Source organism: Artibeus jamaicensis, unplaced genomic scaffold, assembly GCF_021234435.1.
Source record: "Artibeus jamaicensis isolate MK-2021 breed Jamaican fruit bat unplaced genomic scaffold, CSHL_Jam_final contig_519, whole genome shotgun sequence".
Classification (NCBI taxonomy): Eukaryota; Metazoa; Chordata; class Mammalia; order Chiroptera; family Phyllostomidae; genus Artibeus; species Artibeus jamaicensis.
The window spans coordinates 57,310,152-57,337,119 of NW_026521871.1; the positions used below are offsets into that span (position 1 = coordinate 57,310,152).

The 26,968-nt window shown below is 56.8% G+C and overlaps 1 protein-coding gene across 1 annotated transcript; it reads left to right on the top strand.

Annotated features, from left to right (window-relative positions):
* IL5RA (interleukin 5 receptor subunit alpha) lies at positions 1-25,491 on the top strand. The gene is made up of 13 exons (XM_053669290.1): positions 1-334; positions 1,251-1,372; positions 4,795-4,874; positions 6,592-6,737; positions 7,664-7,802; positions 9,859-10,012; positions 10,087-10,274; positions 12,110-12,255; positions 14,766-14,904; positions 19,822-19,915; positions 20,013-20,095; positions 20,828-20,949; positions 24,004-25,491. Exons 3-13 carry the CDS (start codon positions 4,805-4,807, stop codon positions 24,085-24,087), a joined length of 1,365 nt encoding a protein of 454 aa, XP_053525265.1. The 5' UTR covers positions 1-334; positions 1,251-1,372; positions 4,795-4,804; the 3' UTR covers positions 24,088-25,491.
* Positions 25,492-26,968: the final 1,477 nt, after the last annotated feature.

Sequence of the window (26,968 nt, forward strand, 5' to 3'; positions counted from 1 at the left end):
TAAGTGGGGTCCGGGCAGGTGCAGGGCGCAGGGAGCCCTGCCTTACTCTGGAACCAGGCCCGGGGCTCCCTCCGAGTAATCCCTGGCATGGGGGAGGGGGAGAAAAGTGAGATTTGTGAGTTCACAACTTGTGAATACACGGCCAGCTCTTAAAGCAAAAGGGGAAATAAAACCCATGAGTGTTCGTCGGGACGGGGCTGATAGTGACAGTGCCATAAAAGGCAACCAGACTGGTGACGTGGCTTCTGAGCAGGGCATTATCGCCCGTGGACAACACAGGACAACAACATTCTGTGGACTGGCTGAGTGGCTCAAGTGTGCAAATCCGTGCAAGGTGAGTCACGTGGAAATACCACCTGCGGCTTTGGGCGGGCTTGCAGAGGGGGCTCCTTTTCCGCCGCTCCAGACTCTTCGGGGGGCTAAACTGAGAGTGTGCTGTCTGCCAAGATTTCTTAAAAAGCACATGAGTTTAGAAAGCAGGGTGTAGGATACAATGTAATAGCCTGGCGAGGAAGTTTCAGAGTTAATTAGGAAAGCTGCAAATTAAGAAAGCACAACACGATGAAGATGGCATAGCATGTAACCGGAGTCTCTCCCTCCGACTTCTGTTCTCGGGATGGGGGCGGAGCGGCGGCCTGGAGGTCTTGGGATTGTCTGGTTTTATATGAAAGGCACAAAAATTTGCTGAGAGATCTCACTCGCTTTTCAGTTTACGGATTTAGTTATTTGTCCAAAGCAATGTAAACCTATTTCTGTGTACATAGAAGAAGTGGATGGAATGAGAAAGAAGACAGGAGACAGAAAGGGAGAGATCACAATCTCTCACGAGCCCCAAATTCATGAACACCTGGAACGGGGCAGCTTTTGCAGGCTCTGATTAACGTGTCTGAGGTTCAGTTCGACAAACCATCGTGTTGAGAATTTTATCACCTGATACAAGTTCTATTTCATGCGATGGAATGTGCCCTCTTTCATAGTTATTGAGAAACATATTAATGTATGCAGCTTTATGAAAGCTTGTTATTTCAAAACATGGTACAGTTTGGGGAATCAACCACCTCATTTGCCTTCATTACTTGAAGGGCCGTTGGGGGCGTCTCAGGGCCCAAAGCCTCACACCGCGTGCAGGCAGACGGTCGTTCCCCGCTCGCAGCCTGCCAGGCTCCCATCTCGCTCACCCCCTGCTGGGTGTCGCCCACACAGCCTGTCTTGGTGGGGAGCGTGCGCTGATTTGCCTGCTCTCTGCTCAGGGTCGGCCCCGTGTCTCACGCTGCACGGGGCGGCGGGCTGCAGCCACGGCTCGGCCAAGGGCATGCCGGACACCGCGCTGACCGTGTGCTCCCGCGTGCCGTCGGAGGACCGCTAGAGACAGGTACGTTCCGGAGCGGGGAGCGCGGCTGCGGGATGACATCTGAGCCCCGGGAGGACGCAGCAAACCCCCTCCCCCGGCCCAGCACACAGGGGCGGCCTCGTCTCTGCCTTGGCTGAAGTGTGTTTATGCCCCTGGCAACGCTTTGCACCCGGGGGTAGTATTGTAAGGGTATTTCAGAAAACTAATCAGAAGTCACGTAGAAACAAGAGAAATTGCATTCATTATCCAGTCCTCATCCACCACCGCTGTCTTCCGGAGTGTGCAGTGGTGTCAGCGGGTGGCGCCGTGCGCCTCGCTCACTGCGCGGTCCCTTCCCACTTTTCTACCTTGGCTTCTTTACTCGTTCTTCATTCTCCTGTCCCCCGCCCCCGCACCCCAGAGGTGCAGTTTATTGCTGATTCCACTGCGCAGGAAAAAATGAGGAAGTTCAAGTGAATGCTTCACGTCTGAGAGCCTAACAGAGCGTGAATCCTCTGAGCTTCTTTTCAAATCCTGTGCCTGGAGGTCAAATCTGGAGGTAGCTGTCACCACAGCTGACTCAAAAAGACCCTAAAATCGGTGCTGCGATGACACCTTTGGTTCCACAGCGAATTCCCCAGGGAGAACAATGAGCCAAAAAGACAAATAAGATGAGACAGTATTTATAAGTCTGAACTTCAGTAGAATTTGACCAATTCTCAGGAACATCGGGGAAATTCACTGCCAGCTGTCCAGACTTTGCCCAACCTTCTAGAAACACCTGTAGGGCAAGAGGTCTGCTCCTATTTTCTCCCGATTTTCAAAAAAGCCCATGTCACACCTGCCAGAAGCCGATTCTCAGAGGGCACTCGAGGAATCGGGGACCGAGTCGGTGACATGCGAGCAGGCACCGGAGCCGGCGGCTCGCCGTCTAAGAAACGGAGCGTGTGTTTCAGACAGAGCGGCAGGCGGCCTGTGTCTGCCCCCTTCAGCTTCGTTCCAATCTCGTTTTAACAATTTAGTGGGTGTCTGCTGGGTATCAGCGGGTAGCTGTGAGGAGAAGAGTGGCTTGAACACACTGTCCTTTCAATACCACTTTAAGCTGGTCAAGTAGTTCTCTTCTTGCACAACGAAATATCGGCCCATTGACATCTATGAGGAAGTGTACCGAAGACAGTCCGGGTTATTTTAGCACAGCCTGGGACCCGACTCCAAAGGGGCCATGGGCAAATGCTAGAGGCGTTTTCAGGGAGCAGAGCAGAGAGGGGCCAGAACCACAGAACACAGGTGGCGGGTCGCTGAACCCTAGCAACCCCGGCCCTGCGTGGGGCGCATCCCTCTCCCACTGAGGTGTCACTCCCGGTGGCATTTACACTCCTATTCGGGTGTCTTGTATTGTCTACAGGACAACCAGCTTTCTTTCCAAGGTAACGGATTTTCCAAGACAAGATATCACGATGATACATGGGGGGGAAATCTAAGGTTGTTTTATGGCAAAACAGATTAATCATCAAAAAGATCTGAATGATAAAATTTGGAAAATAGTCCTATTTTCAGCATCAAAGATGTTTGATTGATACAATTTGGAAAGCACTCCATTTGCAGCAACCGTGAAATAAGAATACAGGATGAATTCTAGGAGCAGGTTCTGCCAACTATTCAGTTCTCTCCCTGCTGAGATATTTGACGGTCTCACTGCTTACTTCAACAATTTAATTGCCAAGAATGAACAGAAATGTATCCTTTTTACAAGCATGGTGGTAACAAAGTATGCATTTGCCGGTCAGTAAAAGCCACCAGGGAAAACTGATTTTGCATTTTTTCCTGACCTAGAATCCCCGTTAATGAAAACTTGGGCAAAGACAGAGCATATGTGATATCACTTGAGGAAATGCTGATATTTCCAAACATCACCTTCTTAACTTAAAGAGGAAGCTGTTCTTGTTGTTGTTTGTTAAGGGTTTTTCATCTTTGCTTCTCAGGCTTAGTAAATACTAATGCTTCCCTTTAACCCATTAACAATCTCGCTTTTTGAAAATTTAAAAAATATGAAAATATCTACCTTTATTGTCATTGTCATTGTTGATGTACAAATTCCTGTTCTACATAGCATGGAATCATTAGAGAGAAACAAGATTATTTTTGATCAAAAGTGGCATAACCTTGGTTAGCAACACTTAAATTTATTTCAAAACAGAATCGAGTAATTGATACGCTGCTTCTCTCTTCTTAATTGGGGTATTTCCTAGTTTCGCCAGTGACTTAAGCAGGGAGATAGGTGTAAGTTAGGATGTAATAAAGAAAGGGTGCTGTTCCGTGTTTCCTGAAGGTATCCAGTTAGCCAATGTGTAGCTTCTGTGGTTCCACCAGAACTTCATCGGGGAAATACTTTAAAGCACTGAAAATGTCAAACTGAAGATGGCGGTCATTTAAATTAGTGCAGAACATAGATCTTGCTGTTGGAAGGTCCCAGGTGGGGGTCCGACTTTTGTTCTGCACCAGCTGTTTGGTCTTTGCGAACGAGTCTTGCAAATTGGGTGATACCGGCCCCCCCATCAGGATCAGTGGGGGGCTGGGGAAAGCTGGGGGGCAGATCTGGAGAAGCTGGGGCACCACACGCCAGGCGGAAACCACACATGCACTGGATCCTTAAAGTTAGGTTCCTATGAAAACTGCTTTTCCAACTCTGCTGGGGAAACACTCAAGATTCCTAGTGCACAATTCCCAGCAAGAGACCCTCTGCTCCCCTCCCTGACATGGGAGAGCAGACGTGGAAGTGACTTGGCCAGGCTTTCACGCTTCCGGGGCGAGGTCTCTGCTCTCAGTTCGTCTTGATCGCCCAAGGGCTGAAGCAGGTAGAGACGGCTTGCACTTTGTGCGGGCCCACACCTGGGTCGGCCGACCCTCTGGTGGGTCTGCTCCCACTTGGGGGCTCAGCCGCCCCAGAGCTCGAAGCGTCGCCAGGTCTTCCACACTGACACACGTCACTTTCCCACAGTGAAGCTGTTTCAGGTTTCAGCTTCCTGTTCCATGGGCCTGTCTCTTAATTCTCACTAACAAGAACGGCCGTGGTGTTTATTTTCCACGTGGTGAACCTCGGCCAGCGCGGCTCCCGTTCATGGGGCGGCCCTGGGCTCCCTGGGACCGCTGTCCGCTCCTGCTTGTTCGCTCTCCCGGGCTGCCCCGTCGGCCACGGGAGCACCAGGAGGGGTCCATTCAGAAGTCTCTCCGCTCCTGCTGCGCCCTGTACACTCCGGTACCGGAGCAGCTACCAGCGCGGACGACCACGGGCCTTAACATGTCGTTCCGTGCCTGAGACAAGGTTTCTTAATATTCGTGTGTCCAGCACGTCATAGATCGCTCCTGACTGCTAATCGGCCAGGTGACTGCAGTTTACTTTAGGAAAAAGTTGCCGGTTTCTCCTAAAAATGTCCCCAGGAATCGTCTTCTTCTGTTCTCCGCAGGACCGATGGCATGGCGCCCGCGTTGCTGGTCCTTTTGGGGACCGTGGCGACCCTTCGAGCAGACACGCTTCCTGACGATTGTGAGTGCCATCTATCACATGCAATAGTGTCTCTTAAAAACCTGAGCACAGGACAAAGATGCTGGCATGGTTTTCTGCTCCGTGTGGCTTTTCTCTAAGGGGTGGAACAGTTGTCCTTGTCAGATACAAGCCTGCTGTGTCGTGAGAAAGCAGGGCTGCCAGAGCGCGGACTGGAGCTGCAGACGGAGATCGTTTGCCAGTGTGGGTGCACGGGCCCCCAGTGGTTAGGAGGCCACACGACCCAAGGACAACGATCTCCCACTGTGTTTGGCTCAGAAACGTGTCGATCTGTGGGTCTGGTGTGGGGACAGAGACTCAGAAAGCTCACACGTGGTGCCTACCCCGTGTCACCCGAGGGGACTTCCACCAGCAGTGCCAGTAGGTCCTGCCTGCACTGCCCCACTCAGGGGCCACAGCCAGTGGTGACTGCCACTGAGGCCACGAAAGTGTCATTTTTAAAATTGCACTTAGATTTAAATAGCCACCTGTGGTGGCTGGTGGCCGTGATGCGCAGTGTGGGGCGGACGGAGCCCCAGGAGTCCCTGTGTGCCGAGCGAGGACGGGCCGGTCACAGAGGCTGCGAAAGATTCAAGGCCAGTGGGAACATCCTGACCACGCAGTAGCCGAACCAAAGGAGGTTTCATAACTGTGCCTGTGGTACAATATTATCCTAATTTTTTTTAATGCAAAAAGGGATTGTTCACACATGCCCAGGGGTAAAGAAATATATCACATGCTAGTCCCATTCTCAGTGGTACGATTATAGGGGATTTTTCTTTCCTTTTTTTTTCTTCTCATCTGCGCTTTCCAAAATTTCTAAAATGGTTCTGGAATTGAAATGAAAGCTTTTCTTTTGAAGGCAAAATAAGAGAGTGGTTAACTTAGGAAAAGTTCAAAACAAAACAAAACAAAAATCTTTTGTTTGTACAGAAATGACTCTGTAAGTAGTCTTGTACAAAGTTGTGTGACTTTAAATCGTGATAAGAAATGCATTTTACATCATGAACCAGCACACGCACACACACACACACACACTTGTGAGTACATTTATAGAGTGGGAAGGAGAGGCTCGTGAAACAGAACCGTTGTAGAAAGTGTCTTATAACAATTCGGCGCAAGGCAGTACACTTTGATGTCTTTTCTGCTCAGTTTTCTTCTGAGTCAGTAAAGACCACGGTTGGCCACGGACCGACACATTATCCCAGCCAGTCAGTGGGTCACGGCCCCCAGTTTGAAAACTATGTTCTAAAAAAACAGATACAGTGAAATACTCATATGTCAACTAAAAATCCGTAGGTGTTATAGGTAAATACTTAGGCAAAGTGAAAATAACAAAAGACAATGAGTTAAAAACAGCTGTAGCCCTGGCCGGAGTGGCTCAGGTGTTTGGCTGTCGTCCCACAAACCGAAAGGTCCCGGTTTGATTCCCGGTCAGGGCACGTGCCTGGGTTGCGGACTTGGTCCCCGGTTGGGGGGCGTGTGAGAGGCAACAGATCGATATTTCTCTCTCACATCGATGGTTCTTTCCCTCCTTTTCTCCCTCTCTCTGGAATCAATAAAAACATTTAAAGCCGCCTTAGAAGAAACTCCCCTAAAATTGTGCCAGTATTTGTGCCTTCTCATAGCCAGGAGAGCGCGCCAGGAAGAACTGTACCACTTTGAAGGGTGCCGCCCGGGACCACTGACCCTGTGTGACCCCTTTCTCTTTCTCGCTCAGTTTTGCTTCTCCCGCCTGTCAATTTCACCATTAAAGTGACCAGTTTGGCCCAAGTCCTCCTACGCTGGAAACCGCACCCAGACCAGGAGCAAAGGGGCGCACGGCTGGGGTACCACCTGAGGATCCACGCCCCCCAGGACGATGACGTGAGTTCCTCCGGGCGCCCGTCCCTCCCCAGAGCGACCGTGAGCTCTGCCGCGATTTCCTTCCCGAGGGGGTTCCACTGACAAACCGGCCAAGATGGCCGAGCCTGCTCGTCCTCCACGGCCCGGGACGCCTTAACTCTGGGACCGTTCTGTCCCTTCGAAGAGCAAGTGTAGGGGTATCTGAGGTGCAGTAGATTAGAGGTGGGTTCTCTCTTCTCTAAAACAGCCAGAAAAACAAAACAAACACGAACACAAACAAACAAAACCCCAGGACAGGTGGCTGAGTAAAATGGGAGGAGGGCAGACAACCGGATCCCGGTTGCTACGCCTGCAGCCTTGACCCTGAACATGTCCATCTCGGGCTCTGGTCCCTTCGGGGTCCTGTTAAAGCACCTGGGACCTAGCAGGTGCCCCGTACAGTGAAACAAAGGGCGAAGCAGCTGCACAGCGTTCGGCGTTTTTCAGTCGGTGGGAATTCTAGAGACTTCCTGTCAGGAAGTTAGCCAGGTGGGGGGGGCACTGGAGGGGGAGCCAGTGGTCGGAAGGCGCAGGAGGCTCATTTGCAAACTTCTGCTGGTTCTTTTAAGAAGAACGTGTTTGCGTATCAGAGGAACAGATCATGATGTTTTCACTGTATCGTTTTCTTAAGAAACATGAATACACGCTAGAATTGGGTAATTTGTTCATCCGTTTTTAAAAACCCCGTTACGGAAGGGCGACCGCCGTGTGAAAGCTTGTACACATCCAACCCATACACCCGAGTAAGGTCAGGGCTACGCATGTGCTCCTGGCCGTGGGTCTAATCTCTTTGCAGGCCTAGCTCACTGCACTTCACGTGCCGTTTAAGAACCGGAAGGGTGTCTGTTGAAAGCAGTTCTCCAGGTCATTCCCTCGGATGTGTCACGACTCGTGGGCTTTGTTTTCAGTATGAAATCAAGTACACCGTACGCAAGTACGAGGCCGTCCTCCACCGCGGCTTCTCGGCCAGCGTGCGGACCATCCTGTGGGAGCGCCGCCCCTCCCCCGCCAGCCGCTGGGTCTCGGCCGAGCTGAAAGCCCCGCCAGGTGAGCCGGCCCCTGAAAGCCCCGCTGGACTCCGGACTCCGGACTCCACCGATGGGGGATGGGAACACTTAGCGACTCCCGTCTTCATGTCTCATTGCCATAGCCCCCCGACACCCGGCAGGCCCCCCACTGCCCTGTCAGAGCTCCAGGGCCATCAGGTCCCTCGTAGGTGGGGCCTAAGGGACCTGCGTGGATTCTCTGCTCTGCTCTGATGTGTGACCATGACACGACCCTGCACACTGGGCCCACAGCCGCCGAGACCGCTGTCCTGGCCCCTCTCCCCAGAATAACCCTGCACCCCAAAGCCCAGACAGAGCCCCAGCCCCTCTGGAAGCCCCCACTTTGTCCACCCCATGCCCTGAGGGGTGCTGCTCCTTCTTGCAATGCCTCTGTGGGCTGAGCTCTCCATGGGCACACGACTTCATTTACCTTCCAAAAACTGGTGACCCCTCTAAGCCCACCGGTGACAGGGACTGTGTCACGCACCAAGCAGTGCGTGCTTCAGACACGGTCTTCGTTTTCAGTTCTGTGACTTCTCACCCCACATTGCGGGGAACTCTGCGGGCAGCCCCCACAGAACCTCACTGCCGTGAGGAGAAGGGGCTCATTCGCCTCTCTCTGTAGTGTCCTCGGTGGGGAGCCAGGGTCTCGGACGCCTGAAGCCAGTGATGCTGCGGATGAGACACGTGGACACACACACACACACACACACACACAGGAAGAGAGGAGGAGCAGCCGCCAGTCCGGGGTGTGTGAGCAGCTGTTTGGCCAGGCGGGCCCGTGGGTCATCGTCACACCGCTCACTAGGACCTAGTCCCAGGCAGACCCACCTCAGGTGCAGGCGTCAGGGCTTTCCATGAAGCCGCTGGCCACTCCTGGGAATAAACGCCCATGGCACAGCCGTGGTGCCCCTTTCAGAACCACATTCCTACAGCACTAATTCTCCTCAGGGCACAGGCCCGAACAACGAGCTATTTTTGGCCCGAATTCAGCTGAACTCACACTCGGTAACTCATCCCGTGGAGGGGCACTGGGACACAGGCGGACTCCCGATGACGCACGGACCCCCGGGCGTTAGAGTGCGGGCAGATTCTCTTCTCTGTGAGACAGTGAGCGTGCGCGTCCCCTGGTGTGTGTGTGTAGTGTCGCGGTGATAACAGTGCGGACTGGCCTCAGCCCGGCTTCCTCACCTCCAACTTCTTTCTCTACGGCCAGCTGGGCCCTGTTCTTCTCCCCCTGGAATGACCCTGCGTCCCAGTGACAAAAATGATCTTATGACTGACTTACACTCGGCCAAGAAGACCCCCTTCTGTCACTCACGGTCGAGTCTACAGGCACGTGGGCGGAGCCCCCCGCGCCTTTCTGGTCCCCAGAGCGAGCTCATGGCCGGTGTCTGCCATGTGCTCTGAAAGCGTGGACCCCACTGTGCCGGGGAGGCTGAAAGGAATCTGGGGAAACCCTGGGCGAAATGAGTGTAGAAGGGTCCCTGTGAAATCGCCAGTGTCCCTTAACGTCCCGCGGTAGCAGCCAGGACGTGACCACACGCGCTGTGTCCCGTCTCACGAGGTGGAGGCATTTCACAGCGTTCCCAAACTCGCATCCTTCCACCTCGTCCGTGAGGCTGTCGGTTACGGCCTGGGAACCACGAGGATGACGAGTGGCCTTAGGGCCCTTCCCCAGCTCAGTCCCTCCTTCAGAGCCGGGAAAACCAAGGCCCGGGGCGGGTGGGACCGAGGAGGCTTGGCCGGCTATTGGCAAACGTGGGTCTGAAGACGGAGGCCACAGGGCGCAGGGCTGGACTGAAGTTCCAGTCGAGCCCGCCCCACACAGCCGCACAGCCACACTCCACCACCACCACCACCCCCTCCCCGCGCAGGGGAGAGCTCTCCAGGGCCGCAAACTCGCCCCCTCCCCCAGGGAGTCGGCCTTTGCAAATAGCAGGTTTCCACAAACTCCTGATGGCAATTACTGTTTGTGGGTGGAAGAGGCGTCCCCAGTCCCAAGGTTCAGACAATGTCACGGTCGTTCCTTGTTCTTCTCCTTTTGGACCTTCCAGGGTCTCCCGGAACCTCAGCTGTGAATTTAACTTGCACCACGAACACCGCGGCAAACAGCCACACCGAGTCCAGGCCCTACCGGGTTTCTCTCCACTGCGGCTGGCGCGCTGGCAAGGAGGCCCCCCCGGACACGCAGTATTTCCTCTACTACAGGTCGGTGTCTGCTGTCCCAGAGCCCACGGGGCCGTTTCCTCCGACCTTAAAAACTCAAGGGTGTTCCGACGCAGGTACGGCTCTTGGACAGAAGAGTGCCGAGAATACAGCCAGGACGCGCTGGAGAGGAACGTGGCGTGCTGGTTTCCGACGACCTCCATTGACGGCAAAGGGCAGGGCGCACTGGCCGTGCGCATCAACGGCTCCAGCCCGAGCGCCGCCATCAGGCCCTATGATCGGCTGTTTGCCCTGCACGAGATTGGTAAGAGAGACCAGGGCTGGGGCCCGGTGTCTCCGCAGTGCAGCCGGGAAGGGCTGTGAACGCCGCACCCTCTGTCTCCTTCCCTTCCTGCCGCTGCAACCACAGGGCTGGGCTCTCGGTCTTGGCACTAGTGCCCTGGGCCGGGTGACTGGGTCACAGGGGCTCTGTGTGCTCCTGGCTTGTACCCACTGGGTGCCAGCAGCAACCTCTTGCCCCCGCCAATTGTGGCGACAGAAATGTCTCCACACACTGGGTGTCAGATGTCCCTTGGGGGACAAAGTCTTCCTGCAGCTGGAAACCATGCCGCTGCTGCTGAGGGAAGTCACTGTCTCTCGGCGGCTCTAACTGGGGTCCTGGGAGGAGGAGTAACACCTCCAAGCAATTCCACCCCCCGGGCCCACACGGCAGGCCCTCAGATCCCCGAAGGCGGCCAGGCGGCCTGGTCCTGAGACCTCTGGTGCCCAAGCTGCCCGCCCCCATGTCACGCCCCTTCTCCCCCCGAGTCTGTCCCCTCCTGAGGCATCTGAGTCTAACTCGTCTCTCGGCCTGTGACCTGCAGGTAGAAACTTGCATTCGCTGCCTTCGCTCAGGTCTCAGGTGGAAGGCGTCCGTCCTGCCCCTGGTGCGCACCAGTCGCAGCCGCCCTGGGACGGACAGCCGGTTTCAGTGGAGGGGCGGGGACTGGTGTGGGCTGTGGGCTCGGCCCGGCCCCCCGGGGACCGGCGAGCGGGCCCCAGACAAACTGTCCTTCCCCTGGGCCCCAGTCTTACCTGAGAAATGGGAGACACTCACCCTTCCTATAAGGTTTTGTGAAGAGTAAGTGTGTTAACATCACCAAGTGCTCAGAACAGCACCTGGCACAGGTGTCCACTAAATCCACACAATGTTATTGTTTAAAGGACACGGGCCGGCTGCGGCAGATCTACAGTGAGTGGAATAGAACTTGGTTGAAGGAATCGCAGCATTTACTAAAGAGCAACGTGATTCTATCCAATAGCTTATTTCTTAGGTGACTTAAACACGTCGCTTTCATGACAAGAGGGGATACCAGCAGAGAGGACTCAGGAAACACTGGAACGACCGTGAAAATAGACCCAACCTGATAGCGACCGCAGGGGTTCATTTGCTTTATATGACTTTCAGTTCACTGAGGCCAAGTCCTCCGATTCTCAAAACAAATAAACACTTCTTTTGGTTAAAAACCGTCTCCTTAGGGAATGGCAGGTTCTGGAGCCAGTGGGTCCCCTCTTGGCTTGTCCCTGTGACTCAGGAATTGTGAGATCTTAGGCACACAACCTAAGGCAAGGACACGCACCTAGAATCAATTTCCACCCAGGTCACACAGCCCGAGACGGTCAGGTGAGGCCTCGGGGGAAAGGACTCAGATCTTGTTGTAGAGCAAAGACGAATTTAGCCCAAAGCTTTGTCTTTGTGCAGGAGCAGCCTAGAACTCTCCAGGACAAGACTCCCCAACAAAAGGGAGCCCGAGAGGGCCGGGCCCCTGCTGGGGGTTGGGGGGGCGGGTCTGGTGGGCGCTCCAGGGCAACTGCTCTTCAGGATCAGTTCGCCCTCCGACTGGAGCAGTTAAAAGAGGTGGGTGTGGTCTTGCCCGGCACTGAGGGGGGAGGGGCCCTACGGCTCAGTGCCGGGTGGGGCGGCACCCCCTGGTGGATGCACACGGGGCCTCTTCTTCCCTGGGACGAGGCAGGAGTCTTAGGGGGGGGCGGCCGAGTCCTGCAGCCTGGGGACCCGTCTCCTACACCTGGAGGGCACTCCCTGAGAGGCTGGGTGGGGTCTGTTAGCCCGGCTCACCCGGCTCTCCTTGTCTAACCTAGACCGAGTGAACCCTCCGGGGAACGTCACCGCGGAGATGGAAGGGACCCGCCTGTCCATCCGCTGGGAGAAGCCCATTTCCGCCTTCCCAGACCACTGCTGGGACTACGAAGTGAGAATTTACAGCGCAAGGAAGGACTACGTGCAGGTAACTCTCCAGGTCACCCCCACGCGGGACGGCGGCGCTCTCTGGGGAAACTTTCAGAAGTAGTCGGCAGTGACCGCTCTGCTCGCGGCTCGGAACTAGCAAGGTGGGAGATATCCTACCTCCACCCAGACTTTATGGGAATGAACCAAAGCTTACGGCCTTTTGTCTCGGAAGGAGATACGTTTAGTGAAAATCACGCAAAGGATCCGATAAAAACACCCCACTCCTGCCGAGGTGGGGGGCGGCGTGTCAAATGCTCAGTCACTGGGGGAAGCAGGATGGCAGTTTCTCAGAAATAAAAAGAGAATCGTGGCACAGCCCAGCGTGCTGGGAATAAACCCCAAACGACTGCAAGCGGGGTCTCGGAGAGAAGTCTGTACAGCGACGTCCATCTCAGTGTTTGACACGCGGTAGCCGGGGGAGGAAGCCACCTCAGTGTCCAGATGAACGAATAAACCAGACGAGGTGTGTACCTCAGAGCCAACACGGTTCAGCCTTGAAAAAAAGGCAGCTCGGACGCACGCTGTCCCTTGTGGGAGCCTTGCGGCCAGCTCGCTGAGGGGACTGAGCTGGCTGCAGAAAGACAACGCCACACCATTTCACTCCCATGAGACAAGGAGGGAGTTCGCTTCGCAGGGACAGCGAGCAGCTGGCGGTTTCTGAGGGCTGGGGCCAGCCTTTAATGGATAGGGTTTCAGTTTGGCAAGAACTGGGTGCAGGACAGTGTGGCCGTCCCCCCACTGCCGAGCTGTGCTCTCAGAAAGAGCAGGATGGCAAATTCTACGCGCTGCTTGTGTCCCTGCAACTTGAACTCACGAGCACTCGCGGACAAAAGCTCCAGGCAAGGGACTTGAAGGACGGCGACAGGTAGGGAGCACAGACCGGCCCATGGGCCGGGCAGACTCTGCTGATGGGCCGCACCCTCGAGGGAAGTCCCTGGCCCAGTTCCCGCCCCCTTTCACCAGCCGTGAGGCACAGAGGACAAGGGACTGGCCCACAGTCACAGAGATGGAGAACCCAGGGAAGGCTGGACCCAGACTCCCGTCCTTCTAGTAGGAGGCAAAGCGAATCCGTGCAGTTCCATTTGATTCAGCAAGTATTTACATACCGACTCCTGTGGAAGGATGCTGAGACTTTGTTTAAAAAAAAAGAAAGATTTCTTTTTTAAAGCCATTGTCACCGGCAGTGGGCCCGACAGAAGGGTTTACTCCACACAGAAACGGGCGCGTCTGCAGAACCAGAGCGCCGTCTAAGTGGCTGCGGCAGAGCCGGATGGGGGCGGGGAGGCGTCCGTGGGACCTGCGGGTATCGGCCGGTGGCTGCTGCGGAGCTGCAGTGCCCAGGGCTGGGGGTGGGGGGCAGCGGGTGGAGGAGGGGGAAACACTCCTGGGAGCACTCAGGGTGCGGGAGGGGCCGGGGGCTCGCGGGGTGGGCGGACGTGGTGGGGGGAATGGAGGAGAAGGGTTCGCGTGGGGGAGAACAGCCTCATTTCAGCACCAGCCCAGTCACAGCCGTGTGACGAGACCGACCTTCCGAAATTGCTGTTTTGCCCGTTAAATGGGTGGCATAGTGGCGGTGTTCCTGCCATTCAATCTAGTAGTTTCTGAAGCTTGGGCCAGACACAGGTCACGCCATGTAACTCAGTGACCATGAGTGCGGTGTCAGTACTCCTGTACTACAGGAGGGGGCGGGGCAGCCCGGGGAGGTACGGAGTTGCCCTGTGGGCAGTTGACGCAGAGCTGGAACTCAGCTGCCCCGACACTGTCTCTCTACTGCCCCAAGCGCACCTCAATCCCCCCCGCTGCCTCCCCACACGGCCCCCCAGAGCTGCAGGTCAGGGAGCGGCAAACGTCTCGGTGGAGGACCAGGTGTTCTAGGCTTTTCGGGCCATCTGGTTTCGGCCGCCATCACTGAGCTCCACGTCCAGGACGGAGGCACCTGGAGGCGGCACAGAAGTGAACGGGCGTGGATGGGCACGGGCCGGGGAGACTCTGTGGGGCCTGGGATTCCAAGTACACGTCGTGTTTGTGTGCCACGGAATAGCGTCCTCCGGAGAGCTCTCACCGGTTTAAAGGCACACAAAGCGTTCCTCCTTGGCGGGTCCGAGGGGCCCACGGGGTGTAGTTTGCCAGTGCGAAGCGGGACGGAAACCGAGTGGCACCGCTGGCGCCTGCGAGTGCAGAACGAGGAGGGACGGACGAGAGGCAGGATCACGCTCTGAGCGGGTGGCCAGTTTTGTCTTTCCATCTGCAAACGCCGTTTGGGCCTCAACGGGTCATCACGGCCTCACAGTTGCCTGTTCCGTTTATTCTGGCTACGAGAGAGCTTCCCCTGAAGGGTGACTCGTCCACCGGAAGCCGCCCGAAACAAACCCATTGATGTGCTTCCTATTGATCGCAAACGGGTCACCGGGCAGAGCCCCGTCCCTCGTGTGTGACCTCTCATTCTGGTGCTGGCATTGCTTAAATCACGTGTCTCGAGATGACTGTGATGTTGACTTCTCTGTGCAGCTAGAAAACACCACGGCCACCACGTTCAACACCACAGTCAGCGACGTTTCTAAGTACTGCGTCGTGGTGAGAGCCGCCGTGAGCTTCACGTGCAGAGAGCCGGGGGCCTGGAGTGCCTGGAGCCAGCCCATCTGGACGGGTGAGTGTCCGGGTGTCCGGCGTCCACCGCCCAGGAGCCCATTCCTGGCGGGAGCAGTACCCCGGGAGCGTGTGCATTCACACGCGGGTGTCGGGACTCAGTCCCGTCCCCGGTGCCCCGTCCGCTGCCTGTTCACCGCCTCCGGGACCAGAGGTGGGCTCACAGGGGGCCCGTGACGCCCAAGGGTTCCGGCTTCTTGCCAGCACCAGCCTTTCCAAAACCTTGCACCTGTTCTTTTTTCACATTATCTGATTCTACTTCTATCCGGTTTTTGTGACTGAATTTTTTATTTGGGGAAAAGCGTAGATTCACGTGTGCGCTTGTCGTCAGACCTAAGGCAGAGCGAGATGGAGAAGCTCGCCTCCGGGCCGAGCTCCGGCACGGGAAGGAGTCGCCTCTCCTGTCACTGCCACAGGGGACTGAGCAGGGGCCCCGACTAGTCGGTCCCCCCTCACCTCCCAGGGCCCCCATTCCCTTGTCCTTGAGTTCCTCCTGCCTTTTCTCGGGCCACAGGCCCACAGAAAACGCACGGGGAGAGAACTGGGGACCCACAGCGGAGTTGATGTCAGGCTGGCTTTTAACGTCTCACTCTCCACGGAAGCGCTGGTTGGGAACAGGGCTCCGGAGGGTCTGCCCCAGGGGCACCTCGCTGCCATCACTTGGGGCGAATCCCACGTTCTCATGAAAATGAGCCGGTCGATGTCACTGCTCACCTCATCAGTCCACCGCGGCTGGAATCTACGCCCCTGCGCAGTCTGGGTCGTTGGTGACTGTGGCCAGAGCTGATGTGGCGTTTTCACCCCAGTGACTAATAATCCCTCTGGGACCCTGGCCGGGACTCTCCTTCCCGAGGGGCAGCGGTCACTTCGCCCAGCTTGCAGTCCGGCAGGCGACTTCCCTGCCACAACCATTTCCTGTCACAGCCCCGGTCCTCTCCCACCCAGTCCTGTCGATGGCACCCGGGGGCCTCCCCTTCCACTCTCACTCCAGCGCCGGGCTCAGCCACCACCTCTTTCTTAGATATTATCGAGTCCACCTCCTTTACTTCAAGGTCGGGGAGTGGAGCCCCCGAGAGGTGGAGAAATTCAGTCGTTCGCAACAGGCTCTTCGCAGACAGCAGATGTCCTTCACCCACAGGTGACCCACGAGCTGGTCAGCAGCTTGGAGCAGGTCCATCGTCGGTCAGGCTTAGTGACTAGTGCGTGAGGCGAGGGACGGGCCAGATTTGACAGATGAGGACAAAGGGGCTGGAGGGGCCAGGGCTGGCCGGCTGCCCAGCAGTCAGGAGCTCAGAGGGCTGCACCGGGCAGTTGGGGGCAGTTGGGGGCAGGGCGGACAGCCGGCCGCGTGTGCTCCTCGCCTGGCCTGAGGTTCTGCAGTAGTTGTGTCCTCCGGTGCGAGGGAGGGGGCAGATGTACTTTTTAAAAATAGAATGAGCGGTTTCATGGTATCAGTACTCCTCATCACCTGCCCTTCCTCAACCGGCTTCTAGGTCTTATCTCAAGAGCTAACTTCCCACATTTCGTGTCCTTCTCTTTGCTGAACTTTCTTAACTTCCACGTTCTGCTGCTCGTTTACTGTTTTGGCTTCTCCTGTTTACCAGAGCCTGTGCCCCAGGGAGACCCGATGCGGTGTGCACAGCAAGCGAGTGTGGGAGCAAAACTTCCCACTCAAGGGAGAGTGTCCCGGGTGTCCACCCGTGCTCGTTTCTGCCCAGGGCATGGGTCTGGCTCAGTCACTCCGAGTCCTGCTTCTTGGTGAGCAGGCTCAGCCCCGGTCACAGGCCTTGTCCCCTCCCCCAGGCTCTGCCCTGGGCACTGAAGGCCAGGGTCTCAGCCACACAGAGCACGTTCAGATGTGACCGTCTTGTCCAGGAAGATTCGGGCCACGACACACTCCCGAGATGAGCCAGCAGGGCGCCCGCTGCCTTCAGGGGCGCCCCTTCCACTGCAGGACGGCCATTCTCAGGAAGCCCTGGCCTGGCCGTCCTGCCACGGTGTGGGGAGAGGACAAGGTGCTCTTAGAGTCACATGACACACCCTAGAGCCTGTAGGGACGTCCTACAAGTAGGTCGAGGCAGAAGACTGGGGGTGTGGAGGCTTTAGGCTGGGAGGGAAGAGAGGCCCCATTAATGCCAGTGAACGGGCGGTGCCGCCCACCTCCCTCTGGCCTGGCATTCGTGGCTATGGCCCTGCGAGGAAACCCGGCCCCGGGCACCCCAGTCGGAAGCCGCAGGGCTGGAGCCACCTGCGGGACCTCCACCCGGTCGCCTCCGTGCACATGTCGGGGGCGGGTCCTGCACCTGGCCCGAGGCCCCAGCCCCGCTCTGGTTCTCACGCCTGCTCCTTCTTTCTCCTTTTCTTCCTGCTGCCCGGAGGGGAGGGCCATGACCTAGGTCCCAGCAGCCGGTTGGGGACTCAGTCTGGGACGGGTGGGGTCCAGGCCTCTCGGTCTTTTCCCTGCGGACCCCGTTCCAGTGCACACCCATGACCCCTCGTCTTCCTGGGGTTGGGAAACGAGAGAATCTTCCTGAGTTCGATGCCGAAATCGATGGGCACCGGAGTCACCAGAGACCAGCCAAGCGCTCGGGAAGGAGCTAGAAGGTTCGAAGGGCTCCGAGGCACGGCTTGGTGACTTCCCCTTTCTAGGGTTCATCTCTGCGTAACCACAGAGCAGTGCCCACCGATTTCCTGAAGGAAAAAAAAACAAACCTTCGAGTCTGACTCTCCTTGAGTCAGAGGTAAAGTTCAGGTTGTCTGAAAATACTAGTTCTTAAGAAATTTCTCTGAGGCCAGAGACTCCAGAATTCAAATTAATGACCTTTTCAGAATCATTTGATGAAACGAAATGCTAATCATTTCAACCCAAAGGACATGTATGGTCAGTGGGGGGCCGTTCCCCTCTGTTCTGTGTCCCCAAAGTAAGAGGAAGTGCTGACTTCAATGCACTTGCTTGTCTCACGGACCCTCGATACCCGAGTTAATGAATAACTGCGCAGCAGGGAGTCCATGGTGATTTCCGCTCAGCGGGGAGCACAGGGGGGTTTCGTCTGGTCTCAGGGGCCCTGCCTGGGCCTGTCTCCTCCAAGGTGAGCTGACCTTGGCCCTCTTCTCTGGGGTCCTCAGCCCCGGCACACCATAGATGCCTGGCCAGAAAAACGACTGCCCTGCCCACTCCCTCTGGGCAGTGACCCTGACTTTGAACCCATGCACACCCTGCACATGCCAGTGCCTCTGTGGGACGAGAATTACCCTCGGGTGCCTCTCCGCTCCTGCTAATTCAGAGAGAATCTCCACTTATCGAAGGGAGCGCTGGAGGGAGCAGCTAGAGGGTGGTTTAACTGAAGAGACTTTTGTCATCACGGCTGGAGCAAACTCGGCTGTTATCAGACCCTGGCACCTTGGCTGTGGGCGTTCCACCTTGTGAGACACAGTGGGGTGAGTGTGCGACCCTGATCATGTGTACGCCGCGGCTCCTGCTTCCTGCCCCACCCGAACGTGCCCCAGGGGTACTCGGGACTTTCCCGGTTTCCCCTTGTGGGGCTTGCGCTCGGAGTGCGTGAGCCTCTCAGTGTTCTTCCTAAGGGCTCGCACCACGGCTGAGTGTGCAAGGCGTGCCTTGGCCACTGTGGGGACTTGGAGCCGGAGGGGGCCCTGGTTCAGGAAGTTCCCCTGGGATGGAAAATGAGCAGGTGTTCGAGGCGACAGCATTGGCTCTTCCCAGTGGGTTGCTCTGGATGTTAGCTCTGAGCGTGGGAGCGACAACTGGGTCTGATGGGACCCCTATCAGAGAACCGGCTGTTGACCCTTGAGCCGCTGTGTGGGGCTGTGCGGTTGGGACATCAGAAGGTTTGACTCTCCAAGGCTCTTTTTTCCATTACTGAGTAGGCATGGCTGTGGCTGTTTGTAAAATAGCAGGTGGAAATTAAACTTTTTCCAACACTAGGCCGCAGGGTTTTAATAAAGTGACTCATTCCCACCCAGAGCCTATGGAACACGGGCCGAATCATTAGTGTGTGGGGCCGCAAACCTAGCCCCGTGCAGGAGTGGGGACACACAGCCACGAGTGTGTCCAGCCGGGAAGGGGATGCCCAGGAGGGTGTTTGGTGATGAAGAAATGCTTGGGATGGGCTCAAGGGAGTGCCTGCCTCTGCGGAGTGTCCTGGGGTGGGGACAGTGGGGAGCAGTCCGGGCAGGCCCTCCAGGGCGCCTCCCAGTGAGGTGTCCTCGGCTGATAGGCCCTCTTGGGCTGCAGTTTCCCTACCTGTTCCCTGAGGCCACACCCACCCCACCCCACTGCAGAGAAGCCACGCCCACCCACCCAATGTACCGAGGCCACGCCCACCCACCCCACTGCAGAGAGGCCACACCCACCCCACTGCAGAGGCCACGCCCACCCCACCCCACTGCAGAGAGGCCTCGCCCACCCCACACCATTGCAGCGCAGGTTGAGCAGAGAACATGCGTCACCTACGCACTTTGCAAAGTGTCCAGTAGCCACGAGCAGCCTGGACAAGGAAGGGCGTGTGAACACAGGTGGCAAAAGAAGCTGTTTCTCTTATGGCGAGAGTTAGACTTCCCCGCGACCCGCAACCGGCCAGTGTCGCAACATCTTGTGTCTGAGGTTGAGTTTGTTGATGACGAACTTCTGCAAAGGCGGGATGCGGAGGCGCTGGGGGTGGAGGGGCCCACGAGGCCCAGATGGCCGCGTCTCCGTGAGCTGGGGGCAGGGCTGGTGCCCACACCAGACCAGGCAGGGCCCCCCGCCCTGCTCCCCCCGCCCAGAATTTCAGACGCAGCACGTGGGGTGTCCACGTGGTCCCCACCCAGGAGGGTGGCGTCCTGCTGCCGCTCCGCCTGCCCATTTCGCTCACCTGGCGGGGTTCAGCTCTGGTTTCTTTCCGCCTTTTCTCTCCAGGAAAGGATGAGCAGAAGCCCTGGACCGAGTGGCTCCTGGTCCCGCTCTCGGCAGCCCTCTGCGCCGCGCTGGTCTGCTCGCTCGGCCGCAGGACGTAGGTGTTCTCCACGCGGGGCTTCCCGGGGCCGAGTGGGTGGGGAGCTTGTCCTTGGGCGGCGTCCACGGCACATCTGTGCCCCACATCGGGACAGCCTGTCCGAGGTGAGCATGGCCCTAACGGAGGCTGAGAAACACTCGCTGTGGTTCACGGGCCCCGACACCCGGACAGAGCGTGGTGCGTGGCAGCCTTACCGCCCCTTCACGAATCTGCCCGCGGGCTTTCCGTTCACGCGGAGGTTCATACAGGCATGGCCTGTGGTTCCGTAGGGCCTGGCTGTCCCCTCGGCCTGTGACTGCCTTTGTCTGCGCACCTGTTACATCTCGGCTGGAGGAAGGCAGCAGGGCTGGGAGCACTGTAGTCCCGCCCCCGTGCGACCCGGCCATCCGTGGGCTGTCCCTCAGTGGCTGGTTGTTCTTAGGTCGGACACGTGCTAGACGTGACACACAGGCCTGGTGACCCTTTCCCCCGAGACCACAAATGGCCCTGTAAGAACGCCTCAGCCACTTTGGCATTCGGTGCCCAATGCACTGCGGAGGCGGCCCCGGAGCCTGTTCGGGTCTGCCCATGCCCAGGGGAGACCTCGGAACAGCCTATTACCGATGTGTATTCCGATGGCATCCGTGGGCGGGGGGCGCATCTCAAAGGAGAGGGGAGAGAGTTCCATGGGCCAGCACCGTGGGGGGAGGGTGCTGACCGCACACACACCACACGGGACGTGGGTCCTGTGTTTGCGGAAATTAGGCTCGGTAATGTGTGCTGGCGTGAGTGGCCACCTTCTGTCTTTCCGGTTCGGGGGTCACCAGAGCCCTGCTGTGTCCCCCACCAGGTCTGCAACCAGGATGACAATGGAGATGTTTGGAGGTCTTGGTCCTGGCGTTAACGAGGGCAGTTTTCAGTGACCTTAAGGACCTAAGGCCCCCCTCCCCCGTTGCTCTGTTTTTAGGGGTCAGGTATGCACCAAGCTGTTCCCACCAGTTCCAGGCCCAAAGAGTGACATCAGAGATCTCATGGCCTCCGTGAACTATGAGGTAAAGTTGAAGGGTCTTTGCATCTGTCCTGTCGGCCCAGGGAGGGTCCTGGGGGGGTCTGTCCGCGGGTGGCTGGTGGCTTCCACATTATAACGCAGGGACCCTCCCAGAAGGCCAGGGGTGCTCTCTGGTGACAGTCTCCATCCTTCGGCTGACTGTTTTGTTATATGTGTTCAGGACGGTCTTTGGATGTTGGGTCACACTTGAATGTGAATTTCCTGCCAGCCATCTCGTCCGCGACCTTGGGCAAGTCCCTGAACCCCCTGATCCCCGGAGCGTAAGAGGCGTAGAGGACAGGGTCCGACGTCCTGCTCCTTTCTCGCCTTTTCAGGTCCGAGCCTGCGCTCCTGAGCACCGTGCTCAGTGGGCCTTTGTGTGGGAGACCTCCCAGCTCCGCGGTACAAAGAACCGGAGAGGAGCCCGGTGGTTTCTCCCGAGGTGCTCATTCTCAGGCCCCTCCCGCCAGTCCGAGCGCTTTGGCTCACCCGGATGCTGACTTACCCACGGCTATCCCAGCAGCATCCCTTGTGGGAAAAACCACTCTCCCCAGGGAATCAGGCCGAGGTCTCTGTCCAAAGCCAGGTGTTGGCGTGTGTCTGGGGGCCTCTTTCTGGACCATCCATGTGGTTTCCCGGATCTATTCGCGCATCTTTCTGCCGGTGCAATGCTGTCTCTATCAGTTTAGCTTTATTCTAAACCCACAGACCAGGTAGTGTGACGCCCCCAGTGTCATTTTTGGGGGCTGTTTTTCTTACTCTCGGTGGTTTTCACTCCACGTAAGAGTTAGAGCCAGTTGGTCACTTCTACAGAGAAGGCTCCCGGGACCTGGACCAGAACCGCGTGGCACTGCAGGTTAATTCGGGGAGAAGGGACGCCCTGACCGCACCCCGTCTTCCACTCCGTAAACACAACAGGGCGGCCTGTTTATGTGGGTTTTCTCGAACTTCTCTGGGCGGTGCTCGCTGGCTCTCAGTGGGCAGTTCTGTGACGTTGCTATCCAACCTGTCCTCACAGGGAATGGTTACTTAGACCAGGGGTCCGCAAGCCCTTCTATAAAGAGATGGGCAGTAAGTATTTGAGGGCGAAGTGGTTCATCTCAACTATTCCACATCGCCCCTTGTGTGGGGGGGAGCAGCCACAGACAATATGCGAACGGCGCCCCCGGTTCTGCGCCAGTAAAGCTTTATTCATACAGGCAGACGCCCCGGCAGATCTGCCGCACCGGCTGGGGTGTGCAGAGCTCTGTTGTGGCTCTAGCGATTTTCTCAACAAGTCTAGTTTTCTAACAAGCCCCGTGGTTGGAGGCACCAGCTGGTGCCTCATTGTAAGGACAGCCAAGGGACATTCAGGCAGTCACCAAATGAGCCGTCGCAATAAGCTGGGACCTAGGGGAGCAGGGATGCCCCGCCCATAGACCCATCTTGGTGACCAGAGAAGCAGCCTGTGCTCTTGTGACTGTGGCTTCTCTGGAGGGACAGCAGGCTCCAGGGGGGACCCTTGCGGCCCCTCGGAGCTGTGTGGCCGTGTGCCCTTGAGGCAGCATCCTGGCCCTGAGAAGCTGGCTGGAGCCCGCGGCCCAGCCTCATGGAGCATCTTATCTGGCATCCGACTCCCCGGCAGAGCCCCGAAGTCTGTCTTTCACACCCCGAGGCTGCTGGAAGAAATGGGCTTAGAGCCTGTTGTTCATCAAAACCAAGCCGTGTGTGCAAAGTAACAACTCGGGCAGATCGGCTGGTTTCAGAACAAGCAAAGACAAATGGCAGAGCTCAGCACGCCAGACTGCTCCGGCCTCACCGTCTTCTCACGTTGCAGTCATGCAGACACAAGGGAGAACCCCAGCTGGTGGGGCTCCGTGGATTTAGTGTGGCCTGCGCACCAAAGGGTTGCTGGTTCGATTCCCAGTCAGGGCACACGCCTGGGTTGTGGGCCAGGTCGCCAGTAGGGGGTGCGTGAAAGGCAACCACACACTGATGCTTTTCTCCCTCTCTTTCTCCCTCCCTTCCCCTCTCTAAAAATAAACAAAATCTTTAAAAAGAGTAAGTTAGAGGGGGAGAGGGAGCACAGGCAGAACTGGGAAAGGGCAGCACTCAGCCTCCACCTCCAACGCAAAACCCGTCTGGTCCACTCTTGGGACCTCTGCTACCGGGGTGACAAGGGGACCCATGAGTGCCATTGGTGGCTTGGGGTCGGCAACCCCCGGGACATGTTCTGCTGGTAGAAAGGAAGCCCTTTGCCTGTGGTCACGACTCAAGCCCCTGAGCGTGGCTGGTCCCCAGGCCTGGGACTGCACCCCGCACACCCAGGGCCGTCCTCAGCAACGCTTTCCTTGTTCAGACCCGAGTTAGAAACTGCGACAGATACTGGGGGTGGGATGGGGGGAGGGATGAAAGAGGGAGCAGTTGGCCTTTGGCGATAATAAAAAAGGGCTTATTGTAAAAATACCCCCCAAAAACCCTTATTCTGAGCTTTCAGTTTGTTGGAGACTGGTCCCCAGCCATCCTTTGTCTCCATGATAAGAACCAGAGCTCGTTTCTCCCAACAGGCACGTGGGTGGGCGGGTCACGGTGCAGCCCCTGCACAGCCGTGTCCAGGGTGGACGTGGATGATGTTTGAAGAACACGGTCTCTTACAGGCCGTGTTATTTTTTACCACAGTTTTTCCGACTCGTATCAGGACTATTTATAATCACCCAAACTGGATACAAGTGTAACTGGGCCGAATACGACAGAGCTGTTAAAAAAGCTGCAGCCGAGGCCATATAATAAAACATAAAATATTACGTGACGTTACACGGAAAGACATGTTTATGAAGCCGTTTACCCCCTGGACTTCGTATGACTATAAATACAGATAAGCTCCTACACAGAAATGAGGGGCTGGGGAGAAGCTGGGCTGTGCCAGGGGGAGGGTTTATGTGTATATTTTGTCTTCTTTCTACTTAATTTGCCACAGTGAACATTTACTGTTTTTAGAAGCAAAACAGACTTAAAGCGATCTCGCGCGGACAACCCAGTTCTGTGAAAGGCCGCTTAGAGGAGACGTTTTGTTTTGCAGAAAACCGGTTCGGGCGAAACGGAAAGCGAGGTGGTCAGCTACGTGGACGAGGGCCCCGAGGCCCTGGAAGACTTGGTGTTCTGATCATGTGTGGGCGCACGCACCTGCCCCGGGAGAGAAGGGCCAGAGGAGACCAGAACTCACAGCCTCGCACGGTCGCGGCCGCACAGCCAGACGCAGCTCTTAAAACTGTGGGGGCTGCACTCAGACCTCCTCCCGCCCTCGGGGGCCCAGCGGGTGAAGAGGACCCTCTGTGGGTGGAATCAAGAAACCTCAGGCGCGCTAACTGGTTGGAGGGGAGCCGGGTCTCCGGAGGAGAGAGCAGAACCCAAAACGCCCTCCGGAGGCTCCCAAGGGGGGCGGACTGTTCCCGAGTCCAGCCCACGGGTCAGGTTCCGGGGCACGGGCCTCGGAAACCGCTCCGTCCTGTTCGAACAACACGCTGCACTAAAAGACAGTCTTGTTTTCCCCATACCCGGTTCGGGTAATAGATGCGAATTGGATGGATGCGGGTGAAATGACGAATGTTAATAGGAGCGGCCGGGCGCCTTCCATGTCTGCACGCTGAACAGCTCGTTTCTCACCCCTCTCAACTACCCCCCGCCCGCTCCACTCGCGTCCTTGTCTCTCGGCCAGGACCTCCCAGCAGCCCCTCAGCTGAACCCCTCGCCTCCTGTACCCCCTTTTCTGAAGCATCTGTAAAAGGCACGCGCGCCGGTCACCCCACGTCCAGAACAGAACCTTCCCTGACCTGTCTGTCACCTTCAGGTTCAAGCCCCTTTGGAAACACCGGCCCCATTTCGAGCGCATCAGCAGCGCCCCGACCGCCTCCCAAGGACAGGCTGTCCCCGCGCGCCCCGCCCCGCACACCTCTGTGCCCATGGCCCGCGGGAGAGGCCTTTCACCCTCTGCATCTCGGGGGCAGCTTACCTACCAAGTCTCCGCTCCGGTCCCGGTCCCTTCTCTTCGAGTCTGCGCCGTCACTCACTGCGTTGTTTATGTCACTTGACATCCTCCTCCCTTATTTAAAGTGTAAAACACTCGGGGCTGAGAACACTGTCCCGTGGCTCTTTGTGGATCTAACCCCCGAGTAGGAGCTGGTTGACCTCGCCCGGGCGGTGAAAACGAGGGTGAGTTTCTTAAATGGGCACCGGACTGGACAGACCCAGCGCGGGCCGGAAGAGCAGGGTGCGGGTGGCGGACCCACTCACCAGCACTGGGAGGAGAGCAGAGGCTCCGCTCCGGCCCCGGCAGCCCCTGGGCTCAGTAGGTCCCCGCCCACGTGTGCGACAGTCAGTTCTCGCGAGTCTTCACCGCCAACGCTGGTTGCGCGTTATCTCCTAACCGTGAGAAGCAAAGACGCGCCCCTTCCCGGGGAGCAAGGGAAGGAGCGTTAAGCTGGTGATGGTGGTTGGGGAATTGCTGGGAAGAACTCAACAGAGAAGTACTGGGGTCATAGTTCAAGGTCGGCAAGCTTCTTAAAGGGTTAGGGTGTAAGTATTTCAGTGGTGGGAGCATCCGGTCTCTGCTGTGGCTGCGCTTCAATAAATCTTCATAAAGAACAGGATGAGCCCGATGCATGGAGCACAGTTATACTACAAGAGCATTTTTAAAGGTTTAATTTATTTTTTAGAGAGGGGAAGGGAGAAAGAGAGGGAGAGAAGCATCAATGTGTGGCTGTCTTTTGTGTGCCCCGCACTGGGGACCTGGCCTGCAACCTGAGCCTGTGCCCTGACTGGGAATCGAATCTGTGAGCTTTTGATTTGCAGGCCAGCACTCAGTCCACTGAGTCACAGCAGCCAGGGGTAAAAGCATTTTTTACATGTGAAATCCAAGTGTAACTGGATTTAGCTGTGCATGTAGGCGCCGCAGACCCTGTCCCAGGTAACAAGCACACACCCTGCAGTCAGAGCCAGAGTCTACATGCTCCCACCCCGGGGGAGACCGGCTGCCTGGGGGAGCCCCGCTGTCTGTCACTCGCAGGGGAGTCCTCTCGGGGACACCCAGAGATGGGTGGTAAACTCTTGATTTTAACAGGCTACCTCCTCAGATCACGTGGTTGGCCAAAAAGGCTGTTTAGTTTCTTAGTTCGGAGGCTCCAGCAGCACTTGGTTGTCTGTGACTTTGTTGGAAGCAGTTTTGTTACATTGTATCACAACAGCTATCACATCAGCTGTGCATTTAAAAAACTTACCAAAATCGGTGAACTTCTGTGCAGCTATTTTCCTGTTGAAGAGGGAAGAAAATAGGCAACATTTTGGCATATGATGCTTTATTATTTCAAGGTAAAAATCCAACTGAAATGCAAAGAAAGATTTGTGCAGTGTGTGGAGAAGGTGCTGTGACTGGTCGAACATGTCAGAAGTGGTTTGCGAAGTCTCGTCCTGAAGATTCCTCCCTGGACGATGCTCCAGGGTCAGACAGACCAGGTGAGGTTGTCAGTGATCAAATCGAGATGTTGACTGGGAACGATCAACATCTTCCAGGTGGGAGGTTGGAGGTTACCGACACAGTCAAAATATCCAAGTCAGGAGTTGTTGGTGAGAAGGAAAAGCGTGTCTTTCGTTTTATGGAAAACACTGAGTGGGCCTCTGGCCGACCCGCGGACTGTAAGGAGAGGAGAACACGGCCCATTCCCGCTTGTCTGCGGTGACAGAGAGCAGTGGGGTGGTGTGTCAGCTTTGCCGGCTGGCGGGCCAGTCACCTGTGAAACGACACGGCGGCAGTGGCCAGCCGTGTGCTGTTTGTGGACGTCTTGTGACTCGGCATTCTTCCAGCAGGTCTGCGACGAGGCAGGCACGGTGGGGAACCTGGGGGTCAGTGAGGGCTGTACACAGCTTCCTGGACAAGTAGCCACTCGGTCACTCTGTCTCAAGGTGGAAGGTCAGGGCAGTTCACTCGTCACGGGCTGGGGGACTTCTGAGCTCGCCTGGACACGCAGGGCATCGCACACGCCGTCCGCTCC